Source organism: Nematolebias whitei, chromosome 13 (assembly GCF_014905685.2).
Source record: "Nematolebias whitei isolate Nwh7 chromosome 13, NemWhi1, whole genome shotgun sequence".
Taxonomy (NCBI): domain Eukaryota; kingdom Metazoa; phylum Chordata; class Actinopteri; order Cyprinodontiformes; family Rivulidae; genus Nematolebias; species Nematolebias whitei.
Genome location: NC_056510.1, coordinates 18,356,783 through 18,380,163, shown reverse-complemented (window position 1 = coordinate 18,380,163; position 23,381 = coordinate 18,356,783). Strand labels below are relative to the sequence as shown.

The 23,381-nt window shown below is 40.0% G+C and overlaps 1 protein-coding gene across 1 annotated transcript in view; it reads right to left on the bottom strand.

The window, feature by feature from the left end:
- myo10l3 (myosin X, like 3) overlaps nucleotides 1-23,381 on the bottom strand; it is a 71,088-nt gene that overhangs the window by 17,680 nt on the left and 30,027 nt on the right. The window contains exons 3-19 of the mRNA XM_037686148.1: nucleotides 22,067-22,225; nucleotides 19,346-19,533; nucleotides 19,103-19,237; nucleotides 17,506-17,630; nucleotides 17,166-17,179; nucleotides 16,970-17,054; nucleotides 15,793-15,899; nucleotides 15,383-15,512; nucleotides 13,946-14,064; nucleotides 11,044-11,190; nucleotides 9,216-9,316; nucleotides 8,879-8,945; nucleotides 8,199-8,291; nucleotides 6,780-6,848; nucleotides 5,055-5,137; nucleotides 4,850-4,958; nucleotides 3,383-3,463 (exon numbers count right to left, since the gene is read on the bottom strand). Coding sequence (XP_037542076.1) covers nucleotides 3,383-3,463; nucleotides 4,850-4,958; nucleotides 5,055-5,137; nucleotides 6,780-6,848; nucleotides 8,199-8,291; nucleotides 8,879-8,945; nucleotides 9,216-9,316; nucleotides 11,044-11,190; nucleotides 13,946-14,064; nucleotides 15,383-15,512; nucleotides 15,793-15,899; nucleotides 16,970-17,054; nucleotides 17,166-17,179; nucleotides 17,506-17,630; nucleotides 19,103-19,237; nucleotides 19,346-19,533; nucleotides 22,067-22,225 — 1,812 coding nt within the window. The remainder of the gene's footprint in view (nucleotides 1-3,382; nucleotides 3,464-4,849; nucleotides 4,959-5,054; nucleotides 5,138-6,779; nucleotides 6,849-8,198; nucleotides 8,292-8,878; nucleotides 8,946-9,215; nucleotides 9,317-11,043; nucleotides 11,191-13,945; nucleotides 14,065-15,382; nucleotides 15,513-15,792; nucleotides 15,900-16,969; nucleotides 17,055-17,165; nucleotides 17,180-17,505; nucleotides 17,631-19,102; nucleotides 19,238-19,345; nucleotides 19,534-22,066; nucleotides 22,226-23,381) is intronic.

Below are 23,381 nucleotides of genomic sequence, written 5' to 3'. Positions count from 1 at the left end.
ATTCATTTAAAAGAAACAAAATAAACAAAACAAATTCATCAAAAAGAAAATTAAAACACTGAATGAAAAGGATGCAGAAAGTAGAAAAAAATTCTTACAATATCTGACCCTTATTTAAAAAAATATAAAATAACTTTAAACAAACAACAATTTAGGATTGAGCATCTCCAAAGTGAAAACAAAAATATTAGGCATCTTCACTTGGCACCATACTTTCCTAACGATTTTACCTTAATCATCTTTTTAAACATATAAATTGTTTTAGAAATTGTTATGGTGATATCAAGGCAATTCCACAATCCTACTCCCTGAATTACAAAGCAGCGCTCCTTCACACTAGTTCTAAATGGAGGTTTTACAAACATTTCCATTACCTTAAGAATATAATGACTCTCTTTTTTAACAAATTTTAATTGAATATTTTGGGGTAATATTTTTTATGACTTGTAAAATACTATATTTAACCAAATCATAAATTTTTAATAATTTCAACTGATGAAATATACAGTACATTGCCAAAAGTATTCGCTCACCTGCCTTGACTCACATTTGAGCTCAAGTGGCATCCCATTCCTAATCCTAATCCATAGGGTTCAATAGGACGTCGGTCCACCCTTTGCAGCTAGAACAGCTTCAGCTCTTCTGGGAAGGCTGTCCACAAGTTTAGGAGTGTGTTTATGGGGATTTTTGACCATTCTTCCAGAAGTGCATTTGTGAGGTCACATACTGATATTGGACGAGAAGGCCTGGCTCTCAGTCTCCGCTCTAATTCATCCCAAAGGTGTTCTATCGGGTTGAGGTCAGGACTCTGTGCAGGTCAAGTTCATCCACACCAGACTCTGCATCCATGTCTTTATGGACCTTCCTTTGTGCACTGGTGCATAGTCATGTTGGAAGAGGAAGGGGCCAGCTCCAAACTGTTCCCACAAAGTTGGGAGCATGGAATTGTCCAAAATGTCTTGGTATGCTGAAGCAGTCAGAGTTCCTTTCACTGGAACTAAGGGGCCAAGCCCAGCTTCTGAAAAACAACCCCACACCATAATCCCCCTCCACCAAACTTTACACTTGGCACAATGCAGTCAGACAAGTACCGTTCTCCTGGCAACCACCAAACCCAGACTCGTCCATCAGATTGCCACATGGAGAAGCGTGATTCATCACTCCAGAGAACGTGCCTCCACTGCTCTAGTCCAGTGGCGGCATGCTATACACGACTACATCCGACGCTTTGCATTGCACTTGGTGATGTATGGCTTGGATGCAGCTGCTCGACCATGGAAACCCATTCCATGAAGCTCTCTGTGCACTGTTCTTGAGCTAATCTGAAGGCCACATGAAGTTTGGAGGTCTGTAGTGATTGACTCTGCTGAAAGTTGGAGACCTTTTCGCACTATGCACTTCAGCATCCGCTGACCCCGCTCCATCAGTTTACGTGGCCTACCCCTTCATGGCTGAGTTACTGTCATTCCCAAGTACTTCCATTTTCTTATAATACAGCTGACAGTTGACTGTGGAATATTTAGGAGCAAGGAAATTTCACAACTGGATTTGTTGCATAGGTGGCATCCTACCGGTTCCACGCTGGAATTCACAGAGCTCCCGAGAGCGACCCATTCTTTCACAAATGTTTGTAAAAAACAGTCTGCATGCCTAGGTGCTTCACTTTATACACCTGTGGCCATGAAAGTGATTGGAACACCTGATTCTGATAATTTGGATGGGTAAGCAAATACTTTTGGCAATGTAGTGTATTTGTTGGGTGACCATAGCACTTCCTACTAATAATTCTTATAGCTCTTTTTTGTAAAATAAAAATAGGGTTTGTAATTGTTTTGCATGCTTTTCCCCAAACTTCAATACAGTAGATTAAATATGGAACAATCATTACATTATACAATATATACAAAGCTTTGTCATTCACTATTAATCAAACTTGAACAAAAATGTCCATAAGTGTGAACTTTGCAGATACTGAGATAACATCTGATGTGGCAGTAGCCGTGAGTAAATCACAACACATCTCTGCCTGATTGTGGGTTATTTTCAGTTTTAACGACTACAAGTGTCATTTTTTAACATAGAATGATCTTAGTTTGAATCTATGGCATGAAAAACAGCAAGTGAGACACATTTAAAAATCGTAGTGCATTGGATGTAAACATTTGGTGTTTTAACTACAGTTTGGTATTTTCTTCTTCACTGCAGTTGGGGGAGGTTATGAGACAGTGAAACACTGCAGGCACACCTACTCAAATAGGCCCTCTGCTGAGTCAAGCTTAACCTGAACTAAAAAAAGGTTAAATTACCACGGAGAACTCTATCATTTTACATTAACAATCAGGTTTCTAAAAGGGAAGGCAAACACCATCAGTGGGAAACCTGAGACATTTGGCAGCCCGGGTAGGCCTTTTCTTTTTTTTTTTTTTCCTGGAATCTTCAGCTGCGTTGTTACCAACAATCCTCTGGCATAACTTATCACAGATGACCTGTGATGTCTGCCACCTTTGCTTTGCAGGCTGCCTAATCCCTCAGGTCCACCATTTGTCAAACGGAGGGTGCACAGCGCTGGATAAGCCTCGCACGACACCCCGGCATTTTTCTACGTGTCGGTCTAATTGCAGCCTAATGCTCCTGGGCGTGGAAACTCGCTCGCTTGCATGTGTCCGCGTTCATGATTAAACACATGTAAACATGCTGCCTGCTGAGCTCTGAACTTTGCTCTTTAGCAAGAGGATTTAGGTGGCTACAGGGAGTGGAGGGGGACAGCATGTTGATTTGTCGTCCCCTTTTCTGAGAAACCCAGGTGCACGTAAATCACACAAACACGCTGCTGCCATGCGTGGGTCTGTGTGGTTTTATTTGCATGCATGTCAGAGGACCAAGCATGTCAGACATGAGGAGTCAAATCTCCTCTGCTTGTTCCATCTTGAGCTGCAAGGCAGACGACGAGGGCAAATGCACGCCTTGCTGGCTGCACCACAAATAAAAAACCCGCTGCAGTCTTATCTCGACATTCCACTGACGCAGCCTGATCAGTGGAGCATCAACCATAGCTGGGGCAGCCAGCAGTGACCTCTCACCTTTGGCAAAGAAGCTATAGTGGTAGGAATGTGTTTGTATGTACCAGTAGTGCTTTACTTGGAGAAAGTACAATTAGAGTCTTGCATACCAGTAATAAATATCTGCAGTAAATAGAGATGAATTGCTAGTTTTAGTTGTTAGGATCACAAGAGCAGAGAAACAGCACAAGCACATATTATCTCTGAGCAATCAGAGCTATGAATAGCACCAAGGAGGCTTAATTTCACATGCGACCTTGACACAACCTGGCAGGGTTACAGACCTTTCAGCGTGCACGTGCAAGTAAATTTGCATGACTTACCTTGTCCATGTTTGGTTTGATGCAGCGCACAAAGAAAGGGTTGGAGGCGCTTAACGTGGCCATCAGGGAATGAAGAGAGTCCTGAAGCACAGCAGCCGAAAGAGGTCAAAGATCAACAAAATAAAAGCCACACATTTTGTTGTCAACATATTATTATCTCAGTTTTTTGTTTAATATGTAAAGCCACTAAAGGCACAAAACTCAAGATTTTCTGCCTTTGTTAGTTTTCGCTTGTCTTCCAGCCTTGTCACCAACAAAAACAAACAAACATAAAATATACCCCCACAGGGTGATGAGGCCATTGCCATGTAACCGTTTATCACTACTAGGTCTGTCACGATAACAAATTTTGCTGGGCGATTAATTGTCTCAGAAATTATTGCGATAAACGATAATATTGTTTGAAATTTGACAATAATTAGTAATATTGTCAAATTTAAGAAGAAATTGTTAATTTTTGTGTTTAATACCTTTTTTCGACCGCCGAATGGCAGTATAAGACTGTTTGAACCGAAGGATGGATAGTGAGGGAGTGAGCAGCGTGTCTCTTTAAGAAAAATGGGAGGGAGCCCCCTTGACGTGACATGGGCTGTCTTTCTTCGATTCTCAAAATGGCGGACGCTTGTGGTTTGAGCTCTTTAGCATAGCATTTTTCACACAACACATTTAATAAAAAAAAAAAACAGTAAACAAGTTCTCAGCTTCTTTTTGCAGAGAAAAACAACTTTTTAGACAAAGGCACAGGTTTCAACCGTGAATTTTGGAGTTTCGACAAGACAGAGTTTTTTTTCCAGCGGTCGGCCTGTTAGCTTAGCTCATAGCTTAGCTTCTCAGCTTAGCTGCTTTTAACGATCCAAAAACATGATTTTGGACGGTTAAAATAGATTTTAAAGAGAAAAGGAGGGGTCAATGAAGAGCACCAGGGCTGAGCCTTTTGTCATCCAGTGTCTTCAGCGGAAAGAGAAAGACGAAGAAACAATAAAGCCGATAAATGAAATAATGAAGCCGATCATTTTCATTTATAATGCAATTAATTGATTTATTGATTATTGCGACAGGCCTAATCACTACTTGTCCAAATAGGATTTTTAATGTCTTAAAAGTCCATCTTTAAAAAGCTGACATATTTTTTTACTTTCTTCCCCTTACATATGAAACATACATGTACACATACACACTTAGAGGGCCCTTGAACCTCACAGACTTCCTCTGCTTTGGTTTTCTTTCTGACAGATCGAAGTGTGATTGGCCCCTGGTTGGTCTCCTCTCTCTGCCCAGCCAGCAGCTCTAATCCCCTGGATTTTTGAACTTGCATATGCCAGGGCTGCCTGCCAAATCCTCGTTCTCTCCACACTGAAGTTAGTATCCCCTCCTCCACCCACCGCCTGGCTTACAACGGCATTTCCCCCTCCAGCCCATCACCCATCTTCTATAAAAGCGTTATTTAGGACATGTGCCATGTCTTACCCTGAACTGAGAGCTGACGGTGGGCTTACGGCGAGCTGTGCCCATCTTTAGAGTCTCGTCTCCACCTCTGCTGCCGACACGTTCAAAGAGGTCGTAGATGAAATCCAGCCTGAGGACAAATGAAGTTAGAGGTAATTAAAGTAACATATTCCTGTGAGCTGAATGGTGCGCAGGTGAGTACAGAGTAAAGAGGACGTGTGCTCACCTGCTGTCTTTGAGAATAAACAAAATGTCATCTCTGAAGGTGTCTCTGTTCTTCTCCAAGATTCCTCGCGCATCATACAACACCTTCACAGGTTTAAAGAAAATACACGTGTATCATACAAGATGTAAAAAAGAGCATAAAGGCAAGTATCTTAAATATCCATATGTTTGATTCTGAAAAGTTTAGTGTGGTTTTAATGCCAAGTAGTCATAAATGTTCTTCAATTGGAGAGGAATTACTCAGGAATAAAGTTGTTTTATCTTTACAGTCCATCAATCTTACATATGTACACATGACATGAGTGATTTATAGTGACTGTAAATGAGGTTTTGCAGGAAAAAAATCACCTCAGGGCCTAACAGAGCACAGCAGAACGTGTCTGTGTGAACACCTTTATCAACAGTAACAAGAATTTCTGTGGATCTGCCTTCTCCAAAAAAAAAAAAAAAAAAAAAGAAATTAGACACAAAACAACTCCACTCTAACGTGTCTGTGTGCAAAATTGACCAGTTTATGTAAGCATGAGCTTTTAATTATGTTTATTTCCAATGGTTAAACGGCTTTATAAAGTCCAAACTGAAACATTTTGCTACAAACACGCCTTCACAGATCCATAAACAAACGTGTTTAAAAAATTTGGCCTAGAGTTTTGAAAAATAGCCAATGAGCTCCAGGTAGATAGGTCGATCCCAATACGAGATCAGCTTTAAATGATTTATATTCCCACTTTTGATAAACTTGTGGCTCTCTTTCTCTTTTTAGTGTATATCTTAGATCCTTATATGACCTTTTAATTTTACACTTCATATTTTTGTTATTGTTGGGTGTAACTGGGACCCTGAGCACATACTGTAATTTCATTCCATCTCATGTACCACATGTGATGTAAATGACAATAAACTTGTCTTGAACTTGAACTTCAATAGGATATCGCTCAGTGTTCTTACTCTAATCTGTATGAATAAAAGCCCCAATTTCTTTTTATGTTTAAAAAAAAAATCTGTCTTTCTTTCTTAATCTCTACAACTAAATATTGTTGAACTAGTGAACTAACAACTACGGGTGTAGCTAAGGTGGCGACGATCCTCTTTTGTCTCTTGACCATGCTCTGACTAGCCATTAGCTTGTCATTTTCTTCACAATTGAACTACTTCTTCACACAGAGCTATCCACAATAAGTAAAATAATGGATGTTTGAACTGCAATGCCTTTCCACAGAACCCCACTTCAAGAGATCTGAACTTTTGCTTAAGAGGCAAGTGAAGGGAAGAGGGACAACGGTCCGTCTTCTCTGAACCGGGTCATTAGCATAACTATCCCTGCCAGTCTCGTGACGGAGCTGCTGCATCAAACTGAGGGGACCTTGTCCCAGACAGGTACCACAAAGCCATTCATTATGAAGCCAGATCCCGCTGGACCTAAATCACATCCGACCCATATCTTCCCTCTGCCCTGACTGCCTCCTTGCCCTTTCCTTCTTCCAGGAGTAAATCCTGTTGTCATGTAAGCAAAGGAGCAAGATGATGACGGTGAAACGGTTTCTCCTGACTCAGGAAAAAGGATGGTGGAGGAGGGGTGAGACATTAACATCTTGCAGAAGAGTTTTGGCAGAGAAAGGGCTTCTGCTCATCCAAGTCGACTCACTTCCATGAGCATTTAATCTAAAAGAAGAGAAAGAAACCGGTGTGTGTGTGTGTGTGTGTGTGTACAAGTGTTTTTGTTCACCTCTCCAGCATAGTGCTTAATGCCAAACTGGTTGTCGGTCACTCTGGGCTTCACATAGTACTGGTTTGCCTGGTGAAAAAAAGAAAAAATATATTATGAATTTTTTTTTAACATAATAAATATATGTTTCCCAAATTTTCTGATAATTTAACAGATAACTTACTGATATTTGAGGCTGTAACTAATTATTACTGACAACAAAATACTTTCCGCTGGCTACGAGCTCTTCTTTAATGTTTGAGTTTAGCTAAATCTGAAAACTTTTCCCTTTATAGTTTATTTTCTCACAAAGAAATACAACTACAATAGTTTCACAGTCTTTATATAAAAAAGAAAAGCAGATATTCTAACAAAGATGCTGAAGTATCCATGTTGCACCAGTAGGGGGCAGTCTGGTTGACCTAAACAACATCAAAATATAAATAAAAAAAAAAAAAATCAACATTTCCTCTCAAGCATCAAACTTTACTGTGCTTGATCAAGTTTTGATGCTAACAGAGTCGAGCTAAAGCAAACCAGATACATAAAACACATTCTAATGTTTAATCTGATGTATTCAGCTGCATTACACTTGGTATTATTTTCAGTTATCCTTATTGAGCACAAAAATATTCTAATAATAGTGTTTCGACAACCACAGTAATATTTGGTTTGGTGTGTCTCATTTGGTATATATATGTTTTTTTTTTCTCTAAGGAGCATCAAAATCAGCTGCAGGTTTGATAAGAGACGTTTAAGAAATGCTACAGTTGATAGAATGTTTACATGATGGAGGTTTCCTATGTCACAAAGAAAACTTTTGGAGACTTCAAAATAAGGGCCAAGGGTTAGGAGAGCCCTTCTTCCTTACTTTCTTTGTAAAGTTTACACTGGTACACCAAAAACAACATCTTAAACAATATTCTCTTATTTGTAGAAGTCAGTTTTTCTTACTAAAAGTGTTCAAATATATGATAAATTGCATGTTTACATTCTCACTCATACATTGATGAGCGTATTAGTGGACAACGAGGGGTTCAGTTTTTTGCTCAAGACATTTCCACGCACTGCAGAGGCTGGGAATCGAACCCCCGCTCCTCTGATTGTCAGAGCTCAACACCCGGGGGAAAGGTCAGGTGGTTCCTATAATAAGTTTTCTTGTTGGTGTTGTTGTTTTGTTATTAGCCATAGAAAACACTCTTTTCTCTCCCACACAAAGCTGATCAGACCTGGAGAATGGCTGATCACATTTCAGCATTGTTGTGTGTGAGAGCGCACAGAGGGCGTGTTCAAGCTGCAGCACACCTGCCAGGAATGATGTTTAACTCTTTATTATCAGATATGGGTCATTCATTTATTGCTTTACGAGTGTCTTTGAGGGTTAGAGTGTGCTGCTGCACCGACGAGGGCGACACAGAGGTTTTCATTGTGTGGACTCACTGCGTGTCGGCTGTGGAGCTTCTCCAGAAGGGTGTAGTCTGTGCCTTTGGGGAAGCGACTTTCCTCGTTGATAAGAGCCAACATGCCCAGTTTCTAAAGGGGGAGACAGACGGAAGAAAGAGGGTGAAGCTCATCGCAGTCATGACAGAACTAGTTGTAATCCCACATCTGGCAGCTTGTATTAGAACAATACAAGCAGGAAACAGCAACGTAAATCAGTTTTGTCCTGTATTTGTGAAAAAGAAGCCCTTCGTGTATGGAGATGCTCAGAGTCACATGTTTACAGTTATAAAACCCCATTAATGTAGCAACAGTAACATAAGAATATACAAAAAAAATCACAAGAATGTGCATAAATAAATAGGATAAAGCAGTAAAAGTATGTTTTTTATGTTTTCTTTGGGAGCCCAGGCCAGTCTTTGTAATGGCTCGACATCATTTATAACTCTGGTGGGCAAAATAACAAATTGTTGTCATGCTTTATTTCAACCAGACCTCGAACCGCTGACTGGTGTGCATTACTGTTTAAACAACGCGCAAACTGAGACTATATAATGATAGAGTCGGAGAGGGGAGTCGGTGTAAGCACAGTGTGGCGTCTGGGTCAGCCCGCTTCGGCTGGTGGTTAGTGGTCAGAACCCCAGGGATGGTTTCGCTCTTTCACGGTCTGACTGCGTTACCTTCTCTATGAGATCCAGACACTCTGCGTTATCCATCCAGTCTATGGCTTCCCACTGGATCCCCTCCCTGTGATGACACACACACACACACCATGTATATATACAAAAATAAACACGCAGACGACACAATGGCTGTGTTATCCAGCATCACACGTGATGAAATGAGCCGTGTCCAGGCTGTTGGTCTTCCAGAACTGAGCCCGGTGGGTTTTATTTATTTTTTATTTTTTGCCGTGACTAGACCCACCTCCCCTTAACTAACAGCCCCATCTTTCTGTGGAACAGTCTTAGATGCATATCAGACGTAAATAAAACGAGGCCGCGTGTATGGTTTGACCTGTTGTACTCCAGCTGCTCCAACGAGAAGATGTGCTTGTTGAAATACTCCTGGAGCTTCTCGTTGGCGTAGTTGATGTTGAACTGCTCGAACCGGTTCACCTGCAGGATGGAAGAAGAGAAAAAGAAGCCCCACATTGTAAATTTACAGCTCGCTTCGGATAAGTGCTTCTGTTTGAAGGGATCAAGCGTCATATCCTCATATCGTAACAATATACCTGAAGGTTTGAACTAAGTTTAACTTTTTACATTTCCTGATGGATGCTCTTAAACACCTTTAGAGAAAATGAATTTTTCCATCAGGCTGCAAAAGAAATGCGTCTTCAAAATAAAAACTTATCTTTAATTTATTTCAGTATGGCTAGACTGAGGCAGCACGGTGGCGCAACTGGTAGAGCTGCTGCCTCTCAGCGAGAAGGTCCTTGGTTCAAATCCCGGTCCAGGGGCCTTTCTGGGTGGAGTTTGCATGTTCTCTCCGTGCATGCGTGGGTTTTCTCCGGGTGCTCCGGTTTCCTCCCACAGACCAAAAACATGCATGTTAGGCTGATTGGTAACTCTAAATTGTCCCTAGGTGTGAGTGAGAGAGTGAATGTTTGTTTGTCTCGTTTGTCTCTATGTGTCCCTGTGATGGACTTGCGACCTGTCCAGGGTGTACCCCGCCCCTCGCACAGTGATTGCTGGACATGGGCACCAGCGACCCCCGTGACCCAAAATGGAATAAACGGGTAAAGATAATGGATGGATGGATGGATGGCTAGACTGATAAATAAATAAACAAACAAACAATAAAAATAAGCCCAATATTATATTATATTAATTATGTTTTTTGTGTTCCATGCAGACAATTAAGATTGAACATAAAATTGTAAATAGTTCATAATAATACTTCATTTTGTATTTTGCTTTGTGTGTTACCTGTTGTTCTGTCTGTACAGCACTTTGGTTGGCCTTGTCGCTGTTTTAAGTGCTCTATAAATAAAATGGTATGGTATGGTATAATATATCATTTAAAGCTTCAGACCAGATTTCAGTTTTTTTCTTGGCAAACAGGATTAAAAAATTATTTTTTTACATGGATTTTATTCAAGGGAAAACTTTTTTCTCCATTTAGCAAATAGAGTAATGAGACGAGTGTTGTTGGCTGCTACTAACGTTCATTTGTCTTTGTCATCAAATACTTTAACATTGAGCCTGAAAGCTTTTTTGGACGTCCTGATGTTGTATTCGATTTCTTTATTGTTGCTGTGCTCCTCTGCCTCTCCGATACACTAAGCTTATTGGCCCGAGCAAAATCAATATTAGAGCAAACGTTGCCAAAAGCGACAGATTTAAAGCTACTCATACCATGACATTAACTGCTGTTCCTAACAAGGTCTAACAAATGTATTTATCTTTATTCAAACACATTACGTTATCATTTAAAACTGCAATTTAAAAACAATCTAGTGGTATTGTCAAAATTAGTTTTAAATTTTGACAATAACTTGTCGGGGTGTGTTGTTCTTCCAGATTTTCTTAAACCAGTAAGAAGAAGTGGCAGGGAAGAAAAATAACAAGTATACCACATACAGCCCATTACACACCCAACAACAAACTTACTTTAATCTATAGCAATGGCAAGCAAAAGTCTTGTATTACATTTGACCTTGACCTTGAATCTGGGTTGATGAAACATGCATGTGACACTCTATCTAGTGACATTACATAATATGAAGTTTCTTTAAATGATCTTGAGTTGTGCAGTCCAGTTTTGGACCAAGTTTTGGTCCAGACAAGAAAGTTTACAGGCCGCAGGTGCGGACTTTTTTTCCCCTGAATTGTGCTTATACCTCAAAGTTCTCAAAGCCGAAGATGTCCAGGATGCCGATGGACTTGAAGTTGTCCTTCCCTTTGATCTTCTGATTGATCCTCATTATGATCCAGGAAAAACACTGCGAGTAAAGCGCCATGGCAATGGAGTCCCGCGAATCTAATGCCTGCAGAAGATAACAGAGAGATAACAGAAAGAGACCGCCATGGAGACCGTGTAATGCACGGGTAATAGAAAAGAGAAAACTTTGCAGACACTAGTCGAAATGCAGGACATATATCAGCACAGAACACATTTAATTAGTCCTCAGATGGTGGTGAAAGCAATTAAAAACACTGATTTGTTTGATTGACGCTGTGTGAGGCCTCATCAGCGGGTCCATAAAACAAATAGTGGTTCGGAGACAGAGGCGTGTTGTCTCAGCGTCTGTCTCTTGTCTGTTGACACAACACACAACTCTGTTTGTCATCGACATATCTGAGGAGTGATGCACTCCAGGCGGGTTTTCTCTTAGAAAAATAATCCAGCTAAAACAAAGCACTTGAGGATAATAAAACCGCATGCTTTCAGGATTTTTATTGCTTTATTTTCCGTCTTTTTTAACACACAGTACAATAAATTAAGATTTGCTGCATAAAGAGACAAGAACCGTGCATGACCCAGAAGTGTTGTATATATCTGGCAGAAAAATACAAAGATCACAAAAGTATGATGGAAAGTTTAATGAAAATACTGAGGAAAAAATGGACAAATTTATAAAACTCAGAAATGTGTTGAACATTTTAATCACAATTATTCTAGCCTTTCATCAACATTCCTAGAAGATCTTGCACATCAAAATAGTTAATAAAAAATTAATTGGTAACACTTTACAATAAGGTACACAAAATTTGATTAACTACTAGGGAACGCCTAAGGAACAAATCAGGAGCTAATGGGTAGTTAACCAGTTCTTAATGGGGAACACACAGCCAAGCCTTATCAGGGGACTACTGGTTAGTTACTTTGTAAATGAAGAGGAACTAATCAAGAACTAATGGGTAGTTACCAAGAAAACCAAAAAGGAACGAATCAGGAGTAATGGGTAGTTAAGCAGTACTTACTGGGGAACACACAGCCAAGCCTTATTCAGGGACTACTGGTTTGTTACCACAGAAACAAAGGAGAAATTCTCCATGTGGTTCTGAATAAACTCTGCACCAGTGAGGTCACAGCTCGTACTTGTCAAAAACCTGTTTCCTAGTGATTACTGATTTTAATACCCGTTAGCTCCTGATGCGTTCCTCTTTATTTTCTTTGGTAACTACCCATTAGTTCTTGATTAGTTCCTCTTTGTTTACAAGGTAACTAACCAGTAGTCCCCTAATAAGGCTTGGCTGTGTGTTCCCCAGTAAGTACTGGTTAACTACCTATTAACTCCTCATTTGTTCCTGATTCATTCCTGAGGCGTTCCCTAGTAGTTATTCAAATTTTGTGTACCTTACTGTAAAGTATTACCATATAATTATAAATTTTAGGCCATCTTACAAGCAATCCTCCCTAAAATCTAGATCAGCATCTGTCAAACTGATTGAGTTATATAGCCTTATTTGTGTTAGCTAAGGTGGCCATCTTGAATCGAATTGACTTCAAAAGTTCAAATCAAGCTTGCCGTGTTTTTCGGACTATAAGGCACTCAATAAGGTTTCCCTTAATGCGCCTTATAATCCGGTGCGCCTTATAGCCCGAAAAATACGGTGTTTTAATGAAATTGTGTGTGCATATTTCCCCCCAACAGTTAAAACTCAAACCTGATTTCCCTCATGCTTTCAGCCAAACATCATTTGTGCACGTTTTATAAAGAGTCTGATCTTGACGGCTCCACTTCCTCCACAGGTATTGTCCCTGAGCTGAACATTAAACAAATGTGTCGGTGTGCGCTGCACTTGGAGCAACAATGCTGCCGGACATTTCTGAGCAATCCATCATGCTTTGTGCCGCTACCGGGTGTGGAGCGCAATGGTGGCTCCAGAGTCTTCGTCACAGGGGTGAGAAGAATGGCCGTTTGTCCTACGATGGCGTGGACTAAAAAGTGCGGGGGAGACGGCTGTGGCGTGGGGTCCACTGAAGGAGACAGTGCAAGGGGGGAATGACCCCCGAAGCCATTTTGTGAGAAGAAGTCATTATTGCAGACTCCAGGACTGGAATAATAAACTCCTTTAACAGACAAGTTGCTTCAAAGGCCAGGCACAACGAGCAGCAGCAGAGTGACAGTACGAGCTCTTTGTCTGCTAATGAAAAGCTTTCTTGTGGCTTTCGTGTCTTTGTGATAATAATAAAGGTCTGTGCTGCACATTCACTGACATTTATGGTCGTGAGTGGGCCAAGGAGGTCCAGCTCGGCCAAGAAATGACTGTGTCACGAGTCAGACTGTGCTTGTGGCATGTGCTGGACGGGGTACCACATGCAAATGACAACTTGAGAAATGTTCACAGGAATTACAGACGACAGCACGGAAATTTGAAACACAGACAGTCACACGAGTGACTTATTATGCCAGCGTCTTGGTGGCTGTCGGTTGCACTGATTCCAGGGGAGAAGACTCGAACTTCACCCCCCCTAGCCACTGGGTTCATTGTGCTTTTGACTCAGATCAGTATCACGATGGTTTATTGTGCCTGGAATCTGGCAGACAAAAAGCAGGAAATGACTGGGAGTCACGCAAGGGATCTGGAGAGACATGTGGTGTAGGGCAGCACAGAAAGACTCTATGTGTGTGTGTGCGTGTGTGTTTGTGTGTGTGAAAGCAGGGCGAGGAGTGAGGATAGGGGACAGCAAATACACAGATTCCCTTTCATCCAATCCTAAGAATGTACACTGAACTCTGGGAATACTAACAGGAAAGCTTCCAGTGTTATCTGTGAGGCTGGATGTGTTGTTACCTGCTCCACGGTGAGGGGGGAGCAAATCTCCTCCCCCCTGAGGATCATGGAGCGCTGGGTCAACACCTCTGACAGCTGGAAGGAGTCCAAGCCTAGCAGCTCGCTGACGTTACTGACCACTGAAACACACACATGTACACTGCAGTGTATGTACAAGTAAAGCAGGACCTAATAGTTAATTTCTACCCAAGCCAGACAACAGGTCAGACATAAAGACCGTGATCCAGCACAGTCCAGAGGAACCTCTTCTTTGCCATGGAGTTCTGCAGTCACTGACAGGTTCTTCAGAAACCAGGTCAGACACCGCAAACAAAGGAGCCTTAGGTTCATGTTACAGCCTGTTCCGAGCTTTTTCTGCTCATGCAAAGTCAATCAAACTCGGGCGTACAAGCTGAGTGCAACATCACGAGGAACATACCGCCATTGTTTTGAGCGAACACACCGTAGTTCTAGATTTTTTTTCTACACAGTTTTAATACCACATGTGCAACATGTTCTCGAACACTTCTTGTTTTTGCAGTGAAGTTCCATTTAGATTAAAAACAAATATAAAATAATGTATTTTTAGCTTAAATCTGGATGCTAACAATGAGATTGTAATCTTGTGTTTGGGCATTTTTGCTCTTACAGGCCAAAGTACTTTTTAAAAAAACGGTTTATGATTTTAGTGGCAATTTCTTCTGAGGTGTAGTTCAAAGTTTTTTGGTGAGGGGTTCAATGGTGAGGTTATGAATGAAAAATATCTTATCTGCTTTAGATAACTTGTTTTGGTGAAATAAAGTTCAGTTTACGATTAGCCGTCAGCCCGGGCAATCTAACTGCTAATCTGCGTGAACTGCTATAGTCTTAAAAGTAGAGTTTTGTTATAAACCTTCATTATTACACATTTATTCTTGCAGAAATAAGATTTATTGCTTTAAGTTTCACAGGATAAATTATAAGCGCTGCAGATAAAGTGCTGTGTTATCATCATTCCCATACAATGGCGAAATTAGTTAACCCAGGGATACACCCAGGTGGAGCAGTGGGCAGATATGTAAGCACCCGGGGAGCAATTAGGGATTGCTGGTAGATGTCTTGCTCAGAGACACACCACGGCATGTGGGAATGGCTGGGGATCAAACCTGGGACTTTCAGGTCGCAGGTTGGCTGCCCACCTCTACCCCATAGCTGCCACTGCTGCTATTTGTGCTTGAAAATAAGCACAGATTCTATATAAATCTATATAAAACTGTACAAAGTAAAATTGTAAACAAGGCTTTGGACAATGTGCTGCAGATGCCACATTCAGTCAGGAATATTGTATCAGAGACATCATATAAAAAATTACAAGGATGAAGCACACAGATGGATCCACGCTGCTTTATGCAACACCTCCATCAGTGTAGCTCCAACTCTCTGATTGCTGTAAATCTGTTCCTGCCTCCGTCATTTTACCTCCATTTGATGTGATCTGAGCTCCACCGGCCGTCATGAACTCAATGTTGCCCATTTGAAGGACGGCAGACAGGAGCCTGAACACATCTCTGATCTCCTCCTCCGTGAATGCCATCACTTTAAGAGCTTCCTGAAAAATAAAGCAGATACGATCACAGTTGGGACTCTTCAAACACAATAAATGTGTTCAAGACTTGATTTCAGCTGGAAAAAAATTCCCCCTTGGAAAAACAAATGTTAATGGACTATGATAAAATTTGAAATATGCTCATAAAAAGCAACATGATATAGTTGACTAAAATATTTCCCAAATGGCTGGTGAGTTCTCTGGAAGTTGGACTTAATGGGTTTTGGATATTATTTGTTGTGAAGGCATATAATGCCCTCTGGGGGTGAAACATCCTCCTCACCATCACACTGTTGAAGAGCTGCTTGTCATCCAGACTACCATCCTGTACGCAGCCTGCTTGGCTCAGGTAGTGATACGACTCAGGACCTTCAGACAAGAGGTACAAGTCTGCAACACAAAGTAATGGGAAAAAAAATCCAACAATCCACAAGAAATAGTCATCTAACTGTAAAAAAAATATTCTGGAACATTAAGCAGACACAAGAAATCAACACTTAAAAATATATGGGGTGCCGTTTGGAAAGTTACACAGTCAAAAATTAACAGCAATATTTTGGTTTATTTATCCTTTAATAAGAAAAAAAGGCTTTTTTTTTTCTAAGTCATATTTTCACCATGTTATTCATACATTGTCAAATAAATGTCATAGTTCCAAACTAAATGTTTAATTTACAAACTAAACATTTAATTTCTAAGCTAAACATTTAATTTTCTAACTAAATATTTAACTCTGACCTAAATATTTAACTTGCAAGTTAGTTAGTAAACTAAATATTTAAGCATAAATTAAATATTTACTTTCCAAGACACTTATTTAATTTCCAAACTAAATATTTAATTTATAAGTTAAACATTTAATTCCTAAACTAAAGATTTAATTTGTTAACTAAATATTTAACTCGGATCTAAATATTTAACTTGCAAGCTAAATAGTTAGGTCTGAGTAAAATATTTAGTCTGCAAATTCAATATTTTTTTGGGGAAATTAAATGTTTAGCTTAGAAAATAAATGTTTAGTTTGGAAATTAAATATTTAGCTTGGACAATAAATATTTAGTTAGGAAATTAAATATTTAGTTTTGAAAATAAATATTTAGCTTGGAAATTTAATATTTAATTTACATCTAAATATTTGGTTTACTAACTAAATATTCAACTTGCAAGTTAAGTATTTAGTTTGTAACTAAATATTTAGCTTGTAAATTAAATATTTAGTTTGAAACTATAACATTTATTTGACAATGTATGAATAACATGGTGAAAATATGACTTTGAAAAAAAAACTTTTTTTTGTTCCTCAAGAAAGGCTATAAATAAACCAAAATATTACTAAATATTGCTGTTAATTGTTGACTGTGTACCTTTTCAAACGGCACCCCATAAAACACAGAGTTGTTTAAAATGTTAGGAACTGAAAAAAAGCATCTGATTGGAAACTAAATGCGGGAAGAACAAACCTCTGTGGTCTCTGTCGGCCCCTGCTAACAGCGCATAAAAGATGTGGTAATTTCTCTCGCCGGGATTCTGACGAACCACACGGTTCTTGGAAAGAAGCAGTCGTTAGAAAACAGCTTCAGAACTAAACAGGTTTCTTTCTAAATGTTGGTAATAAACAACAAAACGTCTGAAAGTTTCTGCACAAGACAAACTTACCTTTTCCAGCAAATCTGATGATTGAAAGTTAAAGGATTACTGAAAAGTTTTAATGAATCAGCTTATGTGTAAAACACTTGTTCATAATCCAACAAAGTTCAGTCAGTTCCTCTGGACGGTTTATTTTTGTTGAAACGTTTCGTTTTTCATTTAAAAGACTTCATCAGTCCGAGGAGCCACAACAAACTCAAGTCTTAAAAGCACCTTCACATAGTGGGTCAACAAAAAAAAAACTATCCAGAGGACCTGCCTTAACTTTGTTGGATTTTTTTACCTGGATTATTGAGCATGAACTTTGATACTTCTTCATAGTATTTTTGAGTTGCGTTATGAAGGATACAATCGATGATGCAGCCTCCCTGAATGTTTCCGTTCTGTGAAAAGTGCAGCTGAATGAACTTCCCGAAGCGGCTGGAGTTATTGTTGTAAACAGTCTTTGCGTTCCCAAATGCTTCCATGATGGGACTGAAGACAGAAAAAAAAACTATTAAGAGCAAAAATACCAAAAACATTCTCCACCTTCTATTTTTTGAAGAAGTCAAAAAATGATTCAAGAAGTCTGTTGGATGACGGACAAAACGTCTCAGCACAAAAAAGAAACGTCCAGATGACCTGACTAGACATTGTTGGATTTTATACCTGGATTATTGAGCATGGACTTTGGTGCTCTATCTTCTACTGTTTTTCCAAAGTATGGTAGCAGAAGTAACAAGTCCAGGAGAGAAATCCAGACATCCCTCTTTCCAGTGACATTATCCATCTCGAGACCATGAGGCATTCCCAGACCAGAGAAGATACACAATCGCTCCAAAATCTGTGTCTGCCCTGGGGCTTCTTACCAGAGGGACGTACCCAGGAAACATCTAAATGGAGGCGTCCAGGAGGCATCCTAATCAAATGCCCGAACCACTAATTCATTTCGATGTGAAGGGACAGCAGCTCTACTCCGAGCTTCTAACAGATGACGGAGCTCCTCATCTCTAAAGGTCCACCCTATGAAGGAATCGCATTTCAGTCACTTGGTCTTGATCCAAACCTCATCACCATAGGTGAGTGTTGGAACATAGACAGACCAGTAAGTCAAGAGCTTTCCCTTTCAGTTAAACTCTTTCTTTACCACAACCAATCAAAGCAACGCCCTCATTACTGAGGATGAGGTCCCAATCTGTCGATCCATCTCCCACTCCATCCTACAATCACTCGTGAACAAGACGTCCAGATACTTGAGCTCCTCCACCTGAGGTAAAGCCACTCACCACCGGATCTGAGAAAAGGGACAGCTCACCTGCACCGAGAACAAGCTCGACTTCATGCCAAAAACCAAAACATAAATCATTTATTGCCAAACCTTTTGTGGTTCCCAATGGACATATTTGCAAAGTCATTCTTTAAGACAAAACCACTCTGAAACTAACCAAATATAATAATATTCAAGCACAAATGTACATTAAGAAATCAAACAACACATTAAATAGAAAAAAATATATATTGGAAATGATATTAGTTTGACGTGAAAAAAAATAGATGAATTAAATCTTTAGGCAGCTTTAATACATTTATTCAGCTAAGAGTCTTTTTGCAAAACTTTCTTTTTTATGCAAAAATGAATTGAAAATGCATCACTACAAGCCTCATAAGAAAATTCACCTCAAGTATGGAAAAGATGAGTGTAGGGTGGGAGGAAGAAAGCCCACAGATCTGAGGGAGTAATACTGTTTGATAACAATTAACTAATACCTTTGATGGTAACTAACTAGAAAATCTGATAAAAGCAGAGGCATTCTTGCAGAAACTACATAAAAAAGCATAAAAAAACAATGGTCTGCTGTCAGATCCTGCATCTGGATGAGTTTATGGAGCAGAATGTGATTTGGCTTGTTGTCGGTGTAAATGCCTCATCAGAAGGTCAGCGTTTGGAGGAGGGAGGAGGACAGTACCTGCTCTGGACGAGAGCCTGCTCCACCCTGGTGGTCCTCTCGGACAGAGGTGAACCGGACGAGTTCTGACTCATCACTGAGAGGAACTTCAGCAGCAGCTTGGTGCTCTCGGTCTTCCCAGCACCACTCTCCCCACTGAAGATGCACAGACACAGAGATCAGTGGAAGCACGACCTCATCGTCACCACAGCCCTGATGAACAACGTTCCTCCAGAACAGTGTATTTACAGTAGAAGTCCTGACCTGATGAGGACGCACTGACTGTCGTGTCTCTTCCACAGGCAGCAGTAACATTCGTTGGCCACAGCGAAGATGTGAGGAGGCAGCTCCCCCATCTGGTGTTTGCTGTACAAGTCCACTGCCGTAGCATCGTACAGGCCTGCTATCTGCTTATACGGGTTTACTGCAGCAAGAATCGAACCTATGTTGGTCTGAGCGACACACAAATGATGAAACGAGTTAAATGACAGACGAGAAAGCAAACAGGAAGACAGAAGCTTATGAAAGACAAAAGTACAGTCATGAGTTGGCAGAATAATTATTAGCAATTTATATGAGAAGCTGTCAGCCTTAAAGTGATTCTGTGGAAAGTTTAGGAACAATTAATATCTAATTTATTGTAGAATGATGCAACCTCAGTTTGGAATTTAAAAAAAATCTGATCAAACTGTTGAGCTACAGATTAGCTAATGGTCTTAAAACAACTTAAATTTTAAAACATTCATAATGTAGGAATTGTGCTTTTGTCCTTGGTGTTGTGTTCATGTCTGTGTTTCCCTGATCCTCTGTTTATGTCTCTACAGGGTTGGTGTTACTTTGGTGTCTAGCCCCATCTTGTGTTGTGTTTATGTCCTGCATCTTCAGTCTTTGTCTCCTGGCATCTGTGATCACTCACAGGTGCCTTCACTTTGTCTGATTGGTGTTTCTCTCTGTATAAGTCTGTGTCTCTGTGTTAGTCTTTGTCCTGGCATTATCTACTGCTCACTGTTGATGACTTGTCTGTTTTATAAGTACCACCTGTCCATCCTTGTTTGTTTTTGCTGCCCTGTCAGCTCTTTTGTTTTGTTAATAAACCTTGTATTTTTATATATAAATCCTGAGTCCTTGCCTGCTTGCCTGCACAACTGGGTTCACCAGCACCAATCGTGACTCACAATGGTTCATGCAAACACTTTTTTTTATAATCCTTTTCATTTTTGTCAACTTTACATTACATTGTTTAACATACAGACTTTTATGGCTATTTGTGAGCACTAATAGTAATAGCAGGAGCTAGCTGTTGCACGTCTGGCAGCAATCTTGCAATACCATGAAGTACACCATGAAGTTTAGGTACAAAATGTAGAAAAGCTCCTTAAAATGAATCAAACATCCAAAAACCTGTAGGCCGATCTGTAACAGTCTGGGGTTGTGGCTTCTACAAGTACCATACGTCGCACACTAAAAAGTGTTACTGAAAATACACAAAATGGAACGACTGATCTTTGCCATGGATAAACATCAGTCCTTCTGGGAAAAGGTTCTGGAGACAGATGAAACAAAACGTGAGCTCTTTGGCAGTGTACACCAACATTTTGTTTACAGATTCTGCAATGCAGCACACAAGGAAAACAAAACCCTGCCCACAGCTAAGCATGGTGGAGGATCCATAATGCTGTGAGGCTGCTTTGCTGCATCTGGATCTGGAAGCCTTAACTGTATCACAAAAATCATGAAATTGGAAAAGTACTAAGAGATTTTAGAGCCAAATGCCCACCCAGTGTAAAAAGACTTGGCTTGAGTCAAAGGTCATGGGTCCTTTAGGAAGATAAAAATCTGAAGCACACATTCAAAGCATGCAGGATTGGTTCAAAAAGAAAAATAATACTGTTTTAAATGGCCAGGAATGAGTCGTGATCTCAATCCTACTAAAAAATTTTGGCACCATCTGAAGTTTGCCATTGGGGAAAAGTAACTTGCAAACATTCAAGAGCCTAAACAAACTGCGAAAGAAGAGAGGGAGAAATTACCAGCTAAGAAGTGCAAAAATCTTATAGAGGGCTACTAAAAAGGTTTGGAAGTTGTCATCGCTGCCTAAAGTGCTGCCACATTAAGGAGGGTTACCAATATTACTGTCCATGTGGTTTTCTCAGTTTTTTTCTTGAAATTACATATTGTAAGCTGAAAATCAATGTTTTTTTTGGTTGTATTACTTTGTAGTTCCAATGAATAAAAACTTAAAATTTTTGACGTTATTGTAAATGGTGTGCAAAAACACGATGGGATGCCAATAACGGTGAGCAGAACTGTATTTGTGCAAAATAACCATGCAGTGTGATGCAAAAATTAATAAAATAGCATTTGCACGCACTATAAAATCCCTGAGACTAAAGTTGATTAAGAGGCAGCAGTTGACTTTGGTCTTGGCTCTGTTTAAGCTACCGTAGATTGTTCAAAGTACATTCGAGACAATATTTATTTGTCTTTATCTAGCCACAAAAACCTCACCAAAATATGTGAACTGTAGTTTTTTTTTTAGAACTTTGTGTCTTGTTTTGAGCAACCTTGTACAATTATCTAGCACTACCAGATTTAAGATTCACCCTTCCTCAAACACATGACCTTACATTAGTAATATTCTCCTATTTCTGTGTGTGGCCATGTTTGCATAAGGCTGCTAATATTTTAGGATCAACTGATCCAGTTTGAGTCGTGCTCTTTAGGGAAAAGTGTCTCTGGAAAGTGTGTTTGTGGGTCACTGTGTTAAATTTGTATCATTCTGAGAGACGGAACAAGTAAAACCCCCCGAGATGAGATTAGATGATGGGATTTCCAAAAATTCCCCATGTAATTATTTTAATAAAACCTGCACAATTGCAGTGGAACTTCAGAGCTCGGCTGTGAAAGCAATCCTACGAGGCAGACAAATTCAGCCCCACAGACCCTTGGTTCATAACACAGTTATGCTCGCTGGTTCAAACTCACATAAATGTTGTCTTTCTGGTAGCGCAGAAAGAGGTTGTGCATGATGGCAGCTTCATGCAGCTCTGAAAGTGTGGACATGTCTTCCACTCCATGGATGCTGCTGGGGTGCATTGGGCACGCCGTCTCTCTGTTCAGATCCTCCCTTTGTAAACAAATCACCTGCAACAGAACACATAGGACACATTCTGGATTATTTCTGACAATTACTGTATTGTACAAATATGTTGCATCAGTGCAGGCGTTTTTAGTGACCTAAAATTGAAGAGGAGCTGGTTAACATGATTACTAATATAACTACTGTACACTCAGTATTGGCAGTGGGAGATATTAAAAAGTTTGCAATACACGAGACATTTGGGCAACAGTAATGACGAGCAACAACCTCCTCTTGACAAGTAAAGAAACTAATTCACCTCTCATTGTGTTTTATTTACATTCAAGCAGATTCCAAAGAGTGTCTGCTAAAAATCCATGTTAAAAACAAAAGTCGTCCGCAAAGAGGCTAACAGAGCTGTGCTGGCCTTTTGATGGGGATGTGTCCAGTTCAATACTGATGGGCATCAAGCTGGGATTGTGGCATCCCAGTGCATTACTGCTGTCTCTACAGGCAGGGAAACTGTGGTCAGCACAGACTGCTGCTGTTGTAAGCTGCTCATACAGGAAGTCTTACACAGTTGATTTTTGAAGATTTATTGCACAAATCTGTGCTTCTAAACCTCTTTTGTATCAGCTAAGTAACGCCTGACATGCTCTTTAGAGTATTATATTTAAAGTTGTACCAAAACTGTTTTAGCCACATGGTGGCAGCAAAACATGGCAGCTATAGTTAATAGATTCAGGACTTGTTAAATCAGTATGGTCCAGCAGCAGGTCTTGTTTCCAATAAACAGCTGATAATGACTCTATTTCTAGCTGTTGAGGAGGAAGGGGATGAGCTGTTGCAAAAAACCCACACCAGTGCAGCCATTAGCTGCTTGAGGTGTTTATTGGTAAGTATAAATAAATAAGAATGGGAAAGAGCAGAGTAAAATATACCATATGTGTCCTGGAAATCAAACCAAAAGTTAGAGGTTTTCAACAAGACGTCACAAAAACCAACATCTGGTTGAACTCCACGCCCTCTTCGAGCAAAATGGCCCAGATTCACGATAAGGCCCGAGTGACTAATAAATGTGTTTCACCTCAGCTTTTAACAGTGTTAAAGTATTTAACACACAGGCTCAGGCAGATTTTTGTATCCAGCATTGTCTTATATATAAACAGGTTTAGATGTATAGTTTTGGGATACAAAATAAAACATGATATATATATATAT